Source organism: Branchiostoma belcheri, unplaced genomic scaffold (genome assembly GCF_001625305.1).
Source record: "Branchiostoma belcheri isolate BF01 breed outbred unplaced genomic scaffold, Haploidv18h27 scaffold170, whole genome shotgun sequence".
Lineage (NCBI taxonomy): Eukaryota > Metazoa > Chordata > Leptocardii > Amphioxiformes > Branchiostomatidae > Branchiostoma > Branchiostoma belcheri.
The window spans coordinates 470,911-491,137 of record NW_017803158.1 but is presented as its reverse complement, the minus strand read 5'-3'; the positions used below and the strand labels follow the sequence as shown (position 1 = coordinate 491,137).

Here is a 20,227-nt window from a genome sequence, read left to right as displayed (position 1 = left end):
GCCAGAGTTCATACGAGGAGCTCACACTGGACCGACAATCAGTACAAAAAAATCGGAAGAAACTTAGTAAATGTTGTTCAGAATAGATACAAACAGATGAACGTGGCATGGGTTCAGGATCGTGCAGGAATGAAGAAATTTGCACATGAACCCTGACCTACTGTGACTCGGAAATGAGCTGCACGTGACGCAGGTCTGTTTACACAATGTTTTTCCTCGCCGCAGACTCCCCACTGTGTATCACGATTAGGGCTGCGTACCTTTTCGTAACATCAGGTACAGGTACAGAGGTTTAGGTCCAGGTCCGGACCTGTACCTGTACCTGAAAATTCATGCGCGTCACATCTGAAATTCTTCAATAATGACAGAAACATGAATGACAATTTGTCCTGTATCTTTCAAAGAACATCAAATATAACCATGGATGATATAACTAGTTTTCCTATCTCACTTCTCACTGAGTTCTCAGAGATGGAAACTAAGGTAAATCTCTTTATTTTAACGCTGGATGTTCATTTTCCTAGCAGGCCTCCTTGTGTGTAGTGATCAAGTATGAATTTTTGTTCCGGTCCAAAAAACCGGTCCACCGACGTTTCGTTTTTTTTGGACCGGACCGATACTATTTTTCCGGTCCGTACAACCTGGACCGGTACGCAGCCCTAATCACAATGCACTTGTGGCACCTCCTGAAGGTGCCACGGGAAAAAAACGTAGCGCGGCGGTGGCAGACCTGTTTACACGCTGCGACGCGCGGGTGCATGCGTCAAAAGACGCCTGACACATTTATTTTGCCCAGTGTGTAAACTGGGCCTTTGTCTGGTGCAGGTACTTTTCAACGTTACCTGCACCAGTACTAGTGCAGGTTAGTAGAAAAAAGTATTTCAAGCCCTAGCTTGGTAAAAAAAAAACTAGTGACTGTTACGTACTATTCTAAAATAGTGCCGATATATTTCTGTTCCCGCAAGGGGGCTATGTACGTATAACAGAGACCATGACTGTTTCTAAGATTCTTCCTGTATGTACATGTAGTGTACCAGTGATGTCTGTTTAACACTGTCTGTTTTACACCTGTTTTCTACAGATCTGCCACAAGTTTGATGGGTATGAAGTGCAGTACTTCCTTCAGAGAACCAACGATAAGATAGACTGTAACGATGCTTCGTTGAAGACGTGAGGAGGGCTGTACGAGGACCGCCATGGACGCTGCGCTGTCGGAGTTTGTACAGTACACCGGGGCAGACCCTGGGCTGGCCAGGGACTTACTGGAAGGTAGGTCATCACAGTGACTTATTATCTTCGCCAAGAAGGTTATGTTTTCAGAGGCATTCGTGTGTGTGTGTGTGTGTGTGGAAATATGATAACTTTTAATTGACTTGATATTTGGTAGGTGGGTAGGTCTTGGTGAGACCTGAAAATGATTAGATTTTGGACCACCTAGTGGCTTCTTATGGTACTGCAGTGGAACTTCCGGTTTTGATATCTCATGACCTAGACATGCTAGGGTCACAGAATTTAGATGGTAGGTAGCTCTTGTGCTGCAGAAGAAGTGACGTAAGTTTGGGCCCCCTACCGACTTGCTGTGGAACTGCAGGGGCATTTGTTTAGATAATATTCAAACAAGGATAACTCAAGAACAGGTTGATAGATTCGAATGAAAGCTCATCTGTGTTGGTAGAATACATAGTTAAAGAGTTTGACTTGTTCCAACACAATAAGGAGAACTCACCATAAATTTTCGGCTGATCCCGTCAACCTTCGTCAGATTTGTGATGCAATCGCTGACTTCCGGAAAGTCAGCGATTGCATCACAAATCTGACGAAGGTTGACGGGATCAGCCGAAAATTTATGGTGAGTTCTCCTTATTGTGTTGGAACAAGTCAAACTCTTTAACTAGGTTGATAGATTGTCATGATTTTTTGTGTGTACTTAGCTTATTAAGTGATAATTAACATAATTATGTGGCAATTATGCAAATATGGATGCGATTTGCATAATTTATGAGGATATTCTATAAATCAATTGCATTACATGATCAAGCTTGTGGTATATGTGACTGACAATGAGAACAACACAGGCAGATATTGATTATGTAAATTAATACTTAATTTGCATAATTAATGAGAAAATGAGCTTTTAGCTTCATCTTATTGGAGCAAGGGACCCTACGTACAGACATTTAAAACATGGGCAATTTTCTTATACCAGGTAAAGTTTACTACTCACATATTGACAGTCAACTGTTACGGAGGTTACAGTCATTACTTACTGGCACTTTACACGACTTTCCCCACTAAACTCAAGTGAAAATGAGTATTGTCTGTCCAGTATACCTTTCTATGTGCGGGACACAACACCAGCAACAGCTGCCTCTGTTCCGTTGCAACAGTGTGTATTGCACTGTTGCAATTTCAATGAATCAAATCAATCAAATCAAATCAAATAGTGGTGACAGCATTTTGCATTTGAATGAGAGCGAGCCAGGTGCTTTTTCCAGAATTTGTCAAATTTGTGCTGAATATTTTTTGAAACAGTGCAGTTCTGTGTCCTTACATGCACTGCTACATGCACCGCAGGCCTTTTATTTGATGTGTTTATCATCATCAGCATATTATTTATAGTCCTCCATTGATATGTGTCCTCAGAGAAAGTCAAACACATGTTGCGCCTCATGGCCATCATTCTAAAACTAGAGAGTTGAGTCAGGTGATTCTTTGCATCCAGATCAAGTCTTAGTTTTAAAATCCAAAAGCTTGGTATTTGGATGGAGATTTGTATATTTTATAATTACTGCCATTCAAAAAAATTCTATCCCAAACATCTAATGCTGCAATGAGCTGATTAGCATTAAAGCTGCATTATGTAACATTAGGACAATACAAAAAGCAGATTTTCTGGTCATTTCTTCAAAAAGTCAGTTGAATCAACACTACACCATTGCAAATAAGACTTAGAGCCATTCAGAAAGTGTACAGGTGTCAAAACGTGATGTCCTACAAGTGTGATTAAGCTTTCAGCCATGTTTGTTTACATTCTGATAGTTTGTGGTGGCACCAAAAACTGAGTGTGCCTTTGTGTGGTTTGTTTTAGCACCAAGTGTCTGAAATGCGAGATAATTGTGCATTCAAGTATGTTGAAAAGTGGAAGCAAATTATTAATGACAGGAATATGTTTTTTAATTGAAATATTTCAATTTTTAGTGCAAAAATGTTACATAATGCCCCTTTAAATACTCCAGTAGGAAATCTACTTTCTGTTTGTTTCCCCATAGAGTTAACCTCAAAGGCGACTTAAAAGTAGTCTGTTCCAAATAATGTGAAGATACAGCCCAGGATAGAAAGGTACAGATGCCTAATGTTGGTATTAAACCCAATTTAAAGTGGATACATGTAAGGAGACTGATTAGATTATAGTTTGACACATCTCTCCATCTTCACGTTCCTCTAAAGATTGGATAATCTGTCAGAACACTTCAGAGGGCTCCAAATAGATTTGGGAAATAAGGGCACTGGTGTACACACTCTAATAAAACAATTGGGTGCCCAAGAATTTTTTGGGTGCATCTCAACAATAAAAGTTTTACTGTATTATTTTCCTGATAGTTAGATGTCAAGAATATGCTGTTTACTACTTTTATGTTTACTGAAGAAAAACATTGTTTTTGCTCAGTTTCCTCTTCTTATCCGAAGAATGACCTCTGACCTGGTCAGTGATCCGAACCAAACCGTCGCTCACCATGGTAACTGGTATTGGGTTACATAATGTTGCAATTTTATAGTAGGAGGGATTTAGACTCCTGTCACCATACATGTATGTGTGAATGTGTTTGAGTAAGAATTAACAGAGCAGACCATATGCGAAGGTAAACATTATGAATTTGCTTTGGAAATTCTAGTTTTTAGTAAAGTAGTACTAGTATACATTTATTATATACAAATGTAATAAAATATCTTAAGTTTACATATGTGAACGTACAAAACTATTTTGGTGCATTTTAGATCCCTGCTTCAGAGACATGTAAATTGTACATAAGCAGGACTGCCAGCTGATTTGTGGTCGTCCTCTGTCTGTTTCAGTCATGTAGGATGGAGGGCACTTAGTCCACTTACCACCTTTGTTAGTATGGATTACGATTTAGATTGCTGATTGTTTGGGTTGCTTCTTGTCCCTTTGTCTGGATTGTTCCTTACCCTGTGGATGACATGGCTCAAAATGCTGGGTGCATGTGCACCTTAGTGCACCCAGATTTGGAGCAGTGCACCCATTTTTTTCACCCAAATATTTTCGTAGGTTTAACATAGGTAATGTATGTAAAGATGTTGAATGTATAGTTGTTACAGCATATTCTTAACAGCCAAGTGTAAAAAAAATAAGACAATCATTGTTATAGTACTTAATAAGTACTATAATAACAATGATTGTCTTATTTCAAAATACAGTAGAAGCCGCTTATTTGAAAAGCCAATTTGTCAGCACATTTTTTTCAAATACCCGGCCTTTCCGATTAAAAGACTCTGAGGCTCAAACTCTCGGCCTTCATTGAAACTATGGGGGTGGGGGGTGGACAGGGCATCGAACACAAATAACGACACAAAGAATACAAACACGAGTCACATTTACGCATTAAAAACAGTGAACTTTATTGAGATCGGTAAATTTGCTTTTAATTTTTTTCGTTGACGTACACATGTATTTTTTTCGTTTTTTTCCAAGACTGGAAGAACGCCGCGATACGTTAGACATCATGTGCTATCGGCAGGCTCTACTCGAACGAATAAACAATGCTACGTTTGCTACGTACAAAACAAGCAACGAATACATGCACAATCATCAGCCTGTACGTACTTTTACATCACGAAAATAGCAAAAAATAAAGTCTGATTAACGGAAAACTTCAATCAAGTAGCGTACAGACAAAAATGCAGACGATCGTCATGAAAGCAGTCGATAGCACAAAGGATCGCTTCGATCGCTTAATTTTCAGAAACTCCGGCTAGCACACGAAAATTATCGTAACTAATGCAACAATAAACTGTTCATTTCAACGTTAATGACTTTTTAGCTCACGATGTCCGTAGGTTACATGGAAATTTGCGATAGTTGACAGGGATCTCTCGCATTAGCGTTCAGGGAAGTAAACAAAGATGGCGGACGCGGCGTGGGTAGCAGTATCCCATCATTCCATGCGGTGTTTTTTCGCGGCACATTTGGCGTGTTGAAGCGGCGATAGCGCCGTGTCGCAGTCGAAATAAACTCAAAATAATGGCGCAGTACACAAGTAGAGACATGGTTTTGATGATTAAAAAATGAGTTGTATGAGAAATTAAACGTTCTTGGAATAAACAGGCTAAAAGAACACAAAAGCATGCCGCATTTGGCGGCTATGAACCGGCTCGCGCTTCTCACTACGTAGTGCCGATGTGCGCCCGACCGCTCGATCAACGTAAATTTCGGCCTCCTTTGTGGTTCAAAACAGACAACTTCGTCCCTTTTGGCGGCTTGATGTCTTGATATAAGAAATTTTCCGCCGATTTTGGTGATTTGTTTGGCATGTTTTTGGTTGAAAATGTGTTGCAACTTGACAATTTTTTTTTCAATTAGCTGGCATTGGCTTTTCAAATAAGGGGCGTGATAAACAATGGTGTCAATGGGAAACGGTTTGGGTTTTCACAATTCTTTTCAATTAGCAGACTTTTTCTTATAAGCGTTTTGCAATTAACTGGCTGCCACTGTAATATTTTGAAATGAAACATAATTATAGTTTTTGCTGATTTTTTTATCTTATATGGTGCACCTAAAATATTTTTTGTGCACCCAATATTTTTAGGTTGGGTGCACCAGTGCACCTATTCCCAAAAAGAATTTCGAGCCCTGGGATGAACATGTTCAGAATTGAAGTCTGGCAGACAAAAAAACCATGATACAGACTACTAGTATATGATGGATGAACATGATGAACTATGCTGAAGGTAGAAGTAGGAGAACACTGCTAGCATTAGTACAATGCCATGACTAATGGGACTTCACATTACCTGGGTGATGCCGGTGCATTTGTTGTGGAGAGAAGCCGGCTAGTCAGGATGATAACGTGTGCTTTTATCCGGGAACTCAGACGGAGGCAGTGGTGGAGATGAGGAGATAATATAGGTGAGGTGAGGTGAATTGTAATAATGCGGTGGTGACCTCGCCAGCTATCCCATTTCTGTGTCAGGAGGTCAGGGGTTTTGGTCCCGGCCCATCCCTCAGTGTTTTGAAGTCAGGCACCCTTCTGAGCATGCCCCAGTGTGAGATAAGGCTACTGGAATTCACTTAATCTTCACGGAAGCAAAAGTTCACGGTCTGAAAAAAACTGAACTGTCCACGGAAAGCCCACAATGGCGGCAGCTGCAGAAAAAAAAGAAAGACAGCAAATTATTAACGGTCATGATAAGTTTGCAGTATATTCTAGAATACACTAAGGCAACACCAATTCAATTTCTTGGTTAACGGATTTGCCCGCTTCATTTTTTCTCAAATGAAAATAAAAATTCAGAATCAACTGCAAAATGCTCATATTTTGCCCTGAACAGTTGAAAACAGTCCTTTTCATCCTAGTTGTTACAGTTATTCCATCTTTCAATGCAATGGTATCATTAAAAGTTCAAAATTCATTGTTTAAATTTTGAACCATCCTGATGTGTTGACTTCGTGGCTCCTATCGTACCATTTTGGGCCATAAATACAATAATTAATAGGATGCCTAGGCCTGTTTTTATTTTTATTTTTTTTCGCCTGCCCGCTCCATTTTTTTTCCAGAAAAATCCGTTAACCAAGAAATTAAATTGGTGTGGCATAATCTTGTGAATGCAAATTACAGGTCAGTGATGTACCTGGGATCATTGGATATTGGTGAATTATTTCTTAATGGTAATGATAAGGTGGCACTATACACAAAATGACCAAGCAAACCGCAAACATAAAAGTGCCTTAAAAAAATCAGGAATTACAGTACATGCACCTCAGGCAGACTGGTGATTATGATCACCTGAGGCACCAAATGACAGTGATTGGCTTTCTGAAGAATTACAGCTATTCTCTGCCCTTGATGTTTGAACAGTAGATATATATCGAGTTATGCAGCATATAATGTCATATATGTAAAACTTGTTCAATAGTCGTTCCCATACATTGTACCATGGGCAATTGTCGTGCAATAAAGCTCTTGTTTAAACCCCTTGTCTGGAAAAAGCATGTTGTTAAAACATTCTCTCTATCTGGGGGTTTCCCATGTTGGAAGATGAAGATAATTATTAGGACAAATTATCTGTATCTGTATCGGTATAGCCGGTATAACCGCCCTTCTGCGTAACACACCAGCTTCGCAGGCCTGCGGCGCGGCGGCAGCTGGCTATATCACACCGAACGACTTGTTACACTTAATCTTTGCACATTTGATTGCAGGAGTTTTTTAATTTAAAAACTTAGCTTTCTAGTGATGATGCCCCAACTGTGCTTGGTGGCAACGAGTTCCAGTCTACGATAGTTCTGGGGAAATACGAGTTTTTGAATACCTCAATTCTTGGTTGATAACTCTGATATTTGAAGGCATGACTGTTTCTTGTTCTTTTCTGGGCTGGTATCAGATACTTAGAGGTTGGTACATCCACCAGTTTATTAGTCATTTTGTACATCATGCACAGTCTGGACATTCTACGTCTGTCTTCCAGCGACCCCCACTGTAGGTTCTTTTCATTTCCGAATATCTGAATATGAAGTATTCATTCTATAATCAACTTGACGTGTACATCTTGTTCCTCAATGGAACTGCTAATCCTGCCGAGGCCTTGATCATGAATGTACTTATATTTCTGATGTAGACACAGACAGGTTTCAGGCAGGGTAATGGGTTTCTGACAAGAGCTGATGCCAGACCAGGCATGGTTCTAAACTTTCTGCATAATTTATAGGGGCCAGGCTTTGAAGTTGTGACCAATTTTCCAACAGGAAACATGCTCAGGATTTCTGGGAAATTCAAGGCGACCAGGTTTTAGCAGTAATATTGGCTGTGGGGGCAATTTTCAAATGTGATGTTGACATCATTCTTACCAGGAACATTACAAAGTAGACAATCATGATGGCTGACTGATGGGGTATGAATTGCCTGAAGCAGTGTGATAGATGTATTTCTCCTTTAGTCGCTCAGGATCTGATCTGAGTTGATTTAGAACTGACAGAGGCATTAGGTATCCAATTTACAGAAAATCCCCTCACTTATCAGTCCGTGGGGAACCTATGGGTACTGTCTAATGTTTGACCTGGTGAGGCAAGGGGTCCACCTTTTACCGGAATACACTGGAATGTACCGGAATACATGAAGTGTATCAGAATACACCCTGCCATGATTAGTAAATATCCCAGGTTGCTGCATTTTAGTAGATAAGGCCCCACCAATTTGATTTCTTCGTTAACGGATTTTTCTAGAAAAATAATGGAGCGGGCAGGCAGAAAAAAAATAAAAATAAAAACCAGCCTATATATAGGCATCCTATTATGGCCCAAAATGGTACGATAGGAGCCATGAAGTCAACACACCAGGCTTGTTCAAAATTTAAATAATGAATTTTGAACTTTTAATGATACCACTGCATTGAAAGATGGAATAAATGTAACAATTATAATGAAAAGGACTGTTCAGGGCAAAATATGAGCAATTTGCAGTTGATTCTGAATTTCATTTTTATTTGCAAATCAGAAAAAAATGAAGCGGGCAAATCCGTTAACCAAGAACTTAAATTGGTGTGGCCTAAGAATCATTATGATAATGTTTCCATGGCCCTGTGTATCAGAAACTGTAATTAAATAATCCACAAACTTGGTGACTGGCCAGGTCATGATCACCACTGCCAAATACCACTCGGAAATTTCTATACCATACTGTAAATTGTACAAAACAGTTGCAAGATGAGCAAATATATACCTTAAGTTAAAAGAAAACAACAACATTCGGAAAATGATACCAATGTCGTAGAATGCCAAAATCATTTGAAGACCAGATTATTTGCCAAACCATACTCTGTGGGTGTCGTTTGTTCAACCTTCAAAACTATGTAGATTTCATAATGAAAGCAACTTTTTTTTTTTGGCCAAACTTTTTTTTTTCACACGCTAGCATCAGTTCTGGGGTTCCCAGAGGATGTCATCCATATAATCAAATCAACATGGCCTTATGCCAAAATACAGCAATCTGGGATGTTAACTCAAACCAGAGTCTCCTTTTATGTATATTCCGTATGTGTTTTTTGGTGTATTCTAGTGTATTCCTGTTAAAAGTAGACCCCATGCAGGAAGCAGTGTTTATAACTGAAGAAAGCATTAGCTTGTTGGTCTGTTCTGATGTGCTTTTGTTTTCATTGTGAAATTTAATGTAGGAAACAGTTCTTTTAACATTTTATCATATAGTAGGCATGTTTTTGAATTTACCGGTAAACAATGATTTTTGTAGTACATGAGTAGTTGGAGAAAAGCCGGCCAGAAAAGGGAAAATTTTAGTTACATACATGTATAAGTTGTTTGGAGTTCTGTATTCTTTAATATGTTTTATGATACTATAGCCAGCAATGGCAAAAGGAAAGCGGAATAAAAACCAAACATGCTTTTTTCAGGTAAGAACTGGGACCTGAACGCTGCCCTGAATGACTTCAACGTTCTGTATCGTGAAGCGGACAGTAGCCGCCCGCCGCCTGTCCCTAGGACCAGTAACGGGACGACCATAGACAGCACGATGGCAGCAGAAGTGCGAGCTGTCCAGAGGAGACCAGAGAGACCGCCATTGGTCAGACAGGAGGATCTGAAAGGTAATGTCAGCAAGCTTCTGGAGTCAAAAATCCAGAATCTGGACTAATCTAGAGCAGGAAAAACAGCTGCAGTATTAAGACTGATTTTTAAGTGGCTGAAGCAGGGTTCTAGCCAGCCTGAAGTGTTTTTCCGTCATCTCAATTTTGTGAAATGTAACATCATGTTGAGAGCTAAAGGTGCTAGAGGAAAATGTTGAAGTCTTAACCCTCTGAAATACTATTTCCTGCATATTGAGGGGGATTTTTGTCATTAGTCTAAGCTTAGCTAATCTCATATATTTGTCTGTCAAAGATGATAGAGTGGACAAAATTTTTGACCATCAAGGTTGACAAAATTCCGTCAAAACGGAAAAAATGCTGACTAGAACACTGGCCTAAAAAGATTTGTCAATGATTCAGTCATACTCGATAATAAATAGATTTCTTTGCGTTCATCTCCTAAACTTAATGCACACAGTTTTCATAGATGGTGAATTTGAAGATGATTTGATTTGATTGCTTTAATTTATTGAAATTGCAAACAAATACAATACTCGTGGGCCACAGGCAGTGGGGGCTGGTGTTGTGGCCCACACACAAAACAATCATAAGCTCACAAACAAGACACACATTTAAACCTAAACAATATAAGTACATAGAAATAAGTATAAGAGTACTAGAATCAGCATAGATTAGAATATATAAGACTTAGTCTACTTGATACAGTTCATGTGGTTTCTAGCCGCCAGAATGTTCTCGTATCTGGGGCCACGTCTCTGGGTCAACTGGTGCTTCTGCTGTGTGAGCAGGTGGGCCTGACACATGTTCTTAAATATACTAATGCTACGGGCCTCTTTAATTTTATAACCCCTCTTCTCCCATCGCTAGATAAGAGGTTATCCCGCGGTATCTCCCATGCCAGCGCGTCTCTCGTCTCCATGGTGCGGACGGCGGTGGAGAAGGACGAGTCGGCGACCACTGAGGACAAGATGCACTACTTCATTGAGACGCCCGTCTACACGTTTGTGCTTCCAGACCTGACCGTTTACTCTGACGACTTCCGAGAATTCCTGGAACGAGACTTGATTGAGACTTCCACACTGGTGGCCTTGGAACAAGCAGGTTTGTGACATAGCATGAAAGTTTGTGACATGTTTAAAGTTAAAACTTTTGGTCCAACACAAAAATTCTCTCACCTAGAGCTTTCGCCCAGTCACTCTGGTCTTCCTCAGTAGACTGACCCAGTGAGGCTTGTCACGTGGCTTCTTTGAAGTGTGACATCAACACTGGGTCAAAGGTATTTGGTAGAGGATGTCGGCCCCTGTTGCGGTTAAGCTTTGTGACTTGTTCAAAAAAGGTAAAACTTTTGTTCACAAGACAAAAAGGTAAATGTTCTCACCTAGAGCAAGTAGTTCTTGTTTCACTGTTTAGAAATACAGAAATAGTTTCATACTGTATGAATATTTAAAGACCAAGGATACATGTATACCTACATTGTAGTTCATTAAAGTCATAGATACTACATGTAGTTAACCTTCTCCTTGTAGCCTGCACCGAAAACTAAAATAAAGTTGTTACAAGAAAGAGTGCATCAGCAGGGCTATGATAAAACAGTTGCATTCAATGTAAAAATAATGCAATGATCAATATAAAATGATCAATAACAAGCTTACTCTATAGTACATTGCTAAACTGTATTCCAACACAAATGTACATATGTACATAGACAGAGATCATATTTTCAACAATCACTGTCATCTTCATCAGGATAAGTAATGACCAATTCCAAGCATTAACAGTGCACACCCCAGTTATTCCGCGACCGGGGTCCATGGTAAAAAAGTGATGAAAGGGTTTTGAGGGTCCAAGTTTGAGGTGACATTTCTCATAAACTGCCACGAAATATCATTAAACATTAACATGGCTGAAGAGGGTAAGAAATGGTGATTTTGGGGTGAAAATTTCTTTTGGCTCCAAACCTTACTTCCGGGTAATGCGCGCCAAGTGCAATCCGGCCGTTTGACCTAGATTTCGCTCTGCGCCTTCCTAGGAGTGGATTTGCAACCCCTCGCGCCGTGGATGGTTTAAAAAATTTCAGTACTATAATTTTCTTTATAATTTACTCGGGTATAGTCAAGGCTTGGGTCTTTCTGCCAGCATCAGTCATTTCTGCCGGAAAATTTTTTTCTATGGGATTATCCTACACGAAAATTCACAATTTTGTGCATTAATTTTGGAGAGAAAATAATGTTTTTTCTGTTGATTTTACCAAACTTAAAAAGGTTGAAGAAACCAAACTTAGCTGGTCTTGTAGCTGAATAGATATCCTTTCGTCCCATAAACAGTTATTCTTCTTCTGAATTATTCCGCGCCAGAGACGGTCGCTAGATTTGAGGGTGTGCAGCTTTGAATAGAGACGCCAAATAAACTGGGGTGTGCACCCTTAATCCACGAGACACGTGACCTTATTCATACAATACTTCACGGATAGGCGATGTCAGTAATTGGTCAAGTGTGCCAGGCAATTTATATCATCCACCGTCTCTGTGTAGTGATGGCTGGAGTGCCCTGATATATATTATATTATATATGGCCTTCTTTATTCCTCGGTGTCCAGTATTCTGACTTTGTCCAGTGAAAAGGTGTGGGCCGATGTTTCAATGTGGATGTGTTGAGAGACTTTGTACTATGATTACTACCAACACAGATGAACTTCAGTGATAACAATCTTTAACTGTTTGTCTTGTGTTTGTGAACAGGACAGTTGAACTGGTGGGCAGAAGTGTGTGCCTGTCAGAGACTCTTACCACTACAAACATCAGGGGATGGGAACTGTCTGCTGCACGCTGCCTCCCTGGGTAAGACAGCAACGTGTGTTTACAGGGCTGGAAATACTGGGTGAATGTGCACCTTAGTGCACCCAGAATTGGAGCTTTGCACCCAATTTCTTTCTTTTTGTAGGAATTTTTAACATTTGAATGTATAATAGTATACAAGATATTCTTAGTCTCTAAGTATCACAAAAATAATAAAATCTTTGTTGTAGTACTTAGCAAGTTAGAAGTTAGCTCCCATTTTAGATTCAAGCTTAGAAGAGGAGCAGTAAGATCAGTAATTAGGTTTTGTTTTATATGGTGCACCCAAAAAAAATTTTGTGCACCTAATTTTTTTAGGTTCGGTGCACCAGTGCACCTATTCCCAAAAATGAATTTCGAGCCTGGTTTGTATCCAGCGATTGAAATACTTTTTTTCATCATACCTGCATTGGTGCTGGGAACATTGAGAAGTATGGATCATACTAGTGCTAAAAACTGTTGAGAAACCATTGCCATTTATTTCTTACTTAATAGTCAATGCAGCAAATAAGTAGTTGTAATTCACTTTATGTTCGTGCTAGCAAAAGTTTGCGGTTTGAGATAAATTGACATGTTTGCGGAACTATATGTTTATGGTGAATAAATAGAAAAAAAAGTCAGTGAATAAATAATACTTCTTATTATGGTAATGATAAATTTGTTGAACAGAAGTGACTGCGAAACCTTGAACATAAAAGTACTAGGAAAAATGTCAGTGCTGCAGTGCAATGTGAACCAGTCAGAATTGACCTGAGGAAGTGGACAGACGGTTACCAAAACATTGGCTGAATACAAAGACTTTGTTGTGTAAAAAGAGTCTCTTCCGTAAATTTTGAATTAAGAATTCAGTAAAAATCCACAATAAAACTATATTTGTACATAAACCGAGTACATGGACCAGAGAACAGGTACATGTAGACATCAGAAATACCTGCACAGGCCCAATTTTGCATGTACCTACACTAAGGTGCATAATTTATGCACCCCATATTTCAACCCCTCTAATTCTAAGTTCATCCCTGTCCACATTATCTTTCCAGGTTTTTTCCCTCAGTATTCAAGTCAAGTATAGTCTTTGAAATTATGGAAGAAGAATTGTGGTCCTTCCAATAGATCATTACTGGCAACATGTATAATTGAGAGAACTAATTCTAGAAGCTGCACTGCAGGCTAGATATGGACAAGGCAATTACGATAGAGATAAACTTGAAGCTTCCCAGTGTATTTTTAAGACTCGTTTGTTTGGACTTACTGCTACAGACCTGTACAAGTGAGTCAAGTCCTACTGGAGAAACAAAAAAAAAAAAAAGAGAAAAATCAAGGAGAGGCAGTTGAGTTGTCTATAACAGATGTAAACCAAAACTCTAAAAAATACAGTGTAATTGGTGAAATTTGGTTTAAAAGCAAGTAGGTTTAAAAGAGAAGGCCTAATTCCCTCTTTTAAACCTCCTTCGAAGTTGATTTAATAGGGAAAGTTGAATCAACCCTATCCTATAGCATACTGATACTGATGGTGTAAAAATGTGATGTCACTGATGGAAAACCGTTGCTTGTTTTGTATCGTAGGCTTGTTTTGAAGCTATTCAAAATGCTTCAAGTATGAAATGATGATGAAAATGTGCAAAGAAATGGGACTTAATGTTAATATCAGACGTTTTGCCACCATGAAATTGTATTGGATGCCTTCAACCTCTCAGTATATCCACAAGAAGATTGCAAGGAAAAGTTACCAAATGAAGTGTTTTTTAATAGATTTTCAAAGAAAAGGATGCGAACAATCCAACAAAATAATGATAAAGCTTACAATAATTGTTAGTGACTGAAATTTAAAACATGATAATAGTGATAATAATATGCCAAAAAGCAGTTACTCAAGCAACTGGATATGATTTTGAAAACGTCAGACGTTTCAGCTAGCATCCACTAGCTTTCGTCAGTGACTGAGAGACCAGAGGCGGAATACAGGTTTATAAGCACAAACTATTGATTGATATGCAAATAAAGTGAAGACAGATTTTTTTGGAAGTCGAAAATGGAACAAAAGTCAGACAAGTCAAGACAAGAAAATGCAAATTAGTCAGAAAGCTCCTGTTATACAGAACAGGAGCTTAAATGTTGTCTGTCCTCGGGGCTGGGAGTGCCAAATCCCAAGTGCTGGAGAGATCCACCCATAGCCCCCCTTCCCTGTTGAGGGTGGGGTTTTTACATTCCTTGTTTGTGCTTATAAACCTGTATTCCCCCTCTGGTCTCTCAGTCACTGACGAAAGCTAGTGGATATACTAGCTGAAACGTCTGACGTTTTCAAAATCATATCCAGTTGCTTGAGTAACTGCTTTTTGGCGTATCGTATTAACTGGATGTCTAACCTTCATCGACGTGATAATAATAGATAGATAATTATATGTTCAGAAATCTATAGAATTGTACTTATGTATAAACTATTAATTTTGATTTAACAATCACAAAATATTTGTTAAACTTTTCTAATGAAATGTAATAATTCTTTGACCGAGATTTCGCTCTGCGCCTTCCTCGGAGTTTAAAAAAACTTCAGTACTAGAATTTTTAAAATAATTTAGTGTAGTCAAGGTTTGGGTCTTTCTGCCAGCATCAGTCATTTCTGCCGGAAAACTTTTTTCTATGGGATTATCCTACGCGAAAATTCGCAATTTTGTGCATTAATTTTGGAGAGAAAATAATGTTTTTTTCCGCTGATTTTACCAAACTTAAAAAGGTTGAACTTGAAGAAACCAAAAAATTCTTGTTGTTCCTCAGGAATGTGGGGTTTCCATGACAGACTGCTGACCCTGCGGAAGGCTCTCTACAACACCCTGTCCTCCAGCGGAGCCAGAGGGGCTCTCAAGAGACGCTGGAGATTCCACCAAACAGAGGAGAACAAGGAGGTCAGGCACTCATCTTCAAAGTTCATCTGTGTTTAAACTGCAATGTCCAACACAACAAATTGGACTCACCCAAATTTTTGACTGTACAACTCCAGCCTTTGTCAAGGAATGAGCAATCCACCGCTTCCGTGACGTCACGCAGATAACATTGCACGAGGGATTAAAGAGGCCTTCTACATCAGGGCATTACAACCATCCCTCCAGAGACGGGGGGCGCCACAGACTTTCTGCAACCTATGATCCACTGCTCATGGAGTACTAGTCACGTGTGTTATCTGCGTGACGTCACAGAAGCGGTGGATTGCTCATTCCTTGACATAAAAGACTGGAGTTGTACAGTCAAAAAATTTGTCCAATTTGTTGTGTTGGACATTGCAGTTTAAACTTGCTTCATACTCAGGTCAGGTACTAGTTTTAGTCCTCTCTAGGGCAGACAGTACTATTATGCTTGACCATAGAAACGTATAGTTATTATAAGTAAATATACTGAATTATACTGAAACAAGTCTGCATGAAAGCACTCTCCCTCGTTTCAAACATCCCATATCAAACATTCTTCTGCACCAGAGAGCCACAAGTGTCTGCCTCCCAGCTCAAACTATGACAACAGTAAACAGACCCTACTTTGGACCTAATTTCCTCATCACTCGGGTCTCTCATTATGCCCATTGAACTTACTAATGAAATAAACAAAATTTGACCAAAGTCAGAAAGTTTAGACCCTACCTGTTCCTTCTTGCCCAAAAGTCTCCAAACTGGACCAAGAGAATAAAACCTTCAATGTAACTCCTAAATGGCCTGAGGGGAATGTTGGTGGATTCGAACCAAGGATTCGAACCTATGTACATTGAATACGGTGGAAGACAAAACGCATTTTATCTCAAATTGTACCCTCTATAGCAATGAACGAAATGAACTCTTTGACGTAGCCCCCAAATTCTACCCAAACTTTCACACATATACAAATGAAAACTACTCTCCTCTTATACATGTAACATCCCAAAACCCACAAATTACAGGAAAAGTGGGATCCTTTGTCTTCCTCTGTCTTCAAAAAACAAGTCAAGCCCAGAAGTTTTTACTAGTTGTTTCATATTATAGTAGTTAGTACATGTAGTTCTATGTGTACTAATTATCTGTTTTTATACCAAATGTTTCTTCTGTTCATGCAATAAGCCCTCGGGCATGAATTTGCAATAAAACTTGTTATTGGGTTAGTGTTATTTTGTCGCCCAGCTTCTCTGTCCTTGCAGCCTAGGGCTGAATTGCATGTGAGGAGCTTAAAATTATTGGCAGGGGCTTAATCGCAAAGGTCTAGGCAAATGGCTGCCATTTGGCGCTCAGGTGACCTCAATTTGACCATGATTGCAGGCATTCATAGACTGTAAGGTTAGATCCACCCAAACTCTTTTTGAGTGTGGTGGGTTCTTTAATGTGCGTGGTGTGTAGCTTTCTCCAAACATGGGAGCTCCATTTAATGTCGTCTCTGAGGGATGTGACTACTAACTCATTTTCTCCTGAGTGAAGTGAGGAAAGTCGTGTAAAGTGCCTTTCCGAAGGGCACAAGCTTAAGGTCAGTGACATTGGGCAGGATTCGAACCCAGGACCACTTGGTCCGGAGTTGAACACTCTGACATAAACCGTTGTGTGTGTTGTAGGCTGGTCTGGTGTACTCTGAGGAGGAGTGGGAGAGGGAGTGGCAGGACCTGCTGAAGCTGGCCTCGGCAGAACCACGCCATCGCCCAGGCTCCATGGGAGGGGGCGGGGGAGGGTCTTCCACTAACTCGTAAGAACTCACATCTACTCTATATCTCTTTATTTGTGGTTGCATTATTTGTGTACTAGGCCACACCAATTTAATTTGTTGGTTCTCTGATTTTTCAAGAAAGAATATGACACGACAGTGCCAAAAAAAGTAAAAATAAAAACAGGGTTAGGCATCCTATTATAGCCCAAAATGCAATGATAGGAGCCATGAAGTCAACACAAATGGCTGGGTAAATATTTATTCAATGCATATATGAATTTTGAACTTTTAATCACACCACTGCATTGATAGATGGAGAAACTGTAACAACTACATGTAGGAAGAAAATGACTTTCCTCAACTGTTGGGGGCAAAATATGAGCATTTTTCAGTTGATTCAGAAATTTTTTTTTTTCAAATCAGAAAGAAAGAAGAGCTGAATCCAAGAACCAACAAATTAAATTGGTGTGGCCACTTTTTAAACGTCTGCTATTTGTTATGTCTTAAACTTTAACAGCATCCTCAGACCTACAGAATGATGTATTTATTGTCATTGTATATTTTTTTATGGGTATTTAATGTTTTTAACATTGCAGCATCAGATTTTATTAACAATTTGTATGTGACATTTTTTGCACAATTCAGCCTATGTGCAACATTACTATATCCTATTTACTGTTTTTCTTAGTCTTACATGTACTTATGAAATAAACCATTAATATTGGTAGGAAGGATACAAAAGGGATGTATTCTGACACCCTCCCTCCTTTTCTCACCTTCTATAGACACTTAGAAACAGTATCTGAAGATGACACAGGGCTGTGTTACGAGAGTCTGGAGAGTTTCCACGTGTTCGTCCTGGCCCTGGTGCTGAGGCGACCCGTCATCATCGTGGCGGACACCGTTCTACGGGACGCTAACGGAGAAGCGCTGGCGCCCATCCCCTTCGGCGGCATCTACCTGCCGCTGGAGTGTAAACCGGACGAGTGCCACCGGTCACCGCTGGTCCTGACCTACGACCAGGCCCACTTTTCCGCTCTTGTTGCAATGGAACAAAGTGAGGTGGATGAACAACACAGACTCATCAGTAAGACATAGTTTCTACCTAAGGCCATAGCAAGTAAATTTTGTGGATGACATCCTCCGCAGACTCTAAATCTAATGCGAGCGGGTGGAAAAAAAACAAGGCGGGCCGAAAAAAACAAAAATTTTGACTCAATCATTGTACAAATGGTTTTGATTCAGTGGGAACATCACATATACACAGCCAGCATCACATATCACTGCATCAAAGTAAGAAACAAAACATTAAATCAGAGCCTTGTCTTGTCTCCTCTCTTCATAATTATCTGGCATACACCTTCCGGCATGGCTACAGACATTTTTGCTCCTTTTCGGCATGTTGACCACTGTCAGAAGGCAACAAAATTTCTTGTTTTTTTTTCTAAAATCAGGCGAAAATTAATGCGCGCGCTGATGTCATCCATAAAAATTACTTGCTGTGGCCTAATATTCAATCTTCAATTCATCAGTGAAGGTCAGTAATTCAGGTAATACGACATGCCAAAAAACAGTTACTTAAGCAACTTGATATGGTTTTGGAAACATTCAGATATTTCAGGTAGCATCGACTACCTTTCGTCAGTGATACTGGTGATTTCTCAGAAAAGCAGGTTTATAAGCACAAACTATTGATTGGCACGCAAGTAAGTGAAGACAAATTTTTTGATAGTCTTTAATTGTTAAATATAGTACAATGGATTCATTCCTCAAGCTAACCAACATTTAGTACACTAGTAGTCATTCCTCATGACATCTTGGACTGCATAGTTCCCGTTTAGAACCGTTTATTCAGCCTGTCATGCTTGCTTACTGAGGGACAACTGTGGTGTGCTAGATGTCGGTTACCTTGAGGAATAAATTCATTCTACTATAAAACTTCAATTAAGTGTGATTTTATGCTGTGATTTTATAATGCAAATCAAGATTTACAATATGCCATCTAACTCACAGGGTTCTTTTTCTGTCAGAAGTTTTTAAAACTGGAACAGAAGTAAGTCTTATAGTAACTGTTGCAAATAGCTGATATTGTACAGAACAGTAATGTTGACGTTTTGTGTTGCAGCTGTGGTTCCCATCACTGATCACAACCACAAGCTACTCCCTGTTCACTTTGTCTCCGACCCCGGGCTATCCTGGATATGGGAGAAGGACCCACAAGGACCTGAAAAAGTTGCAAAGTTGAAGTTGAACGAGGACCAGAAATTAAAACTCCTTGAACAGTATCTAAATGTTGTTAAGGTGCCCTTGAAAGGAAAGACAATTCCCGCGGACGTGTTGAACTCTGTAGAAAGTTCTTCCCAAACGTCGGAAGACGCACGCTCCAGCAGTGGTTCCTTTGACTCTGGGTCAGAACCGGACTCAACCAACTCAAACCACAGCGGAAAGGGAGGCAAGACAAAGGCTGCAAAACAGCTGAGCTCCGTAGCAACAAGGATAGGTAGTTTTGGGAAAACAATGGGCAACAAACTCAAGAAGAACCTGGGCATGTACAATGCCAAACACAATGGAAAGGGTGGGGAAAAGCACGGGGGGAAACTGGAGAGAAAGGAGTCAAAAAATGGAAAGGGGGACCTAAAGACTGAAAAATCCCACGTGGTGCAGAATGGACCGGTGGACGAGAGGGATGGAAGCGTTAGCGTGAATGGCACTCCGACGCACGCGGCTGCCAAGGAACATCAACCCTTGGTGCGGGGGAAGGACTACATCCTGGCTGCCAAGATGAGCATAGAGAAGCGACACAAGTACCAGCAGGAAATGATCGACAATTACCTCTCGCTAGCACAGGAACGGTTCGCCGACCACTGCGAGAAGAAGCGTCGGGAGGAGGAGGGAGAAGAAGAAACTGGCAG

General features: G+C 39.9%; 1 protein-coding gene across 2 annotated transcripts in view; it reads left to right on the top strand.

The window, feature by feature from the left end:
• Positions 1-20,227, top strand: part of LOC109466884 (OTU domain-containing protein 7B-like) — a 38,671-nt gene that overhangs the window by 14,267 nt on the left and 4,177 nt on the right. For both annotated transcript variants that reach the window (XM_019764749.1, XM_019764750.1), the window contains exons 2-9: positions 1,082-1,269; positions 9,640-9,831; positions 10,699-10,932; positions 12,570-12,668; positions 15,441-15,568; positions 17,227-17,354; positions 18,101-18,402; positions 19,441-20,201. In XM_019764749.1, the coding sequence (XP_019620308.1) occupies positions 1,197-1,269; positions 9,640-9,831; positions 10,699-10,932; positions 12,570-12,668; positions 15,441-15,568; positions 17,227-17,354; positions 18,101-18,402; positions 19,441-20,201 (1,917 nt within the window). In that variant the 5' untranslated portion in view covers positions 1,082-1,196. The remainder of the gene's footprint in view (positions 1-1,081; positions 1,270-9,639; positions 9,832-10,698; positions 10,933-12,569; positions 12,669-15,440; positions 15,569-17,226; positions 17,355-18,100; positions 18,403-19,440; positions 20,202-20,227) is intronic.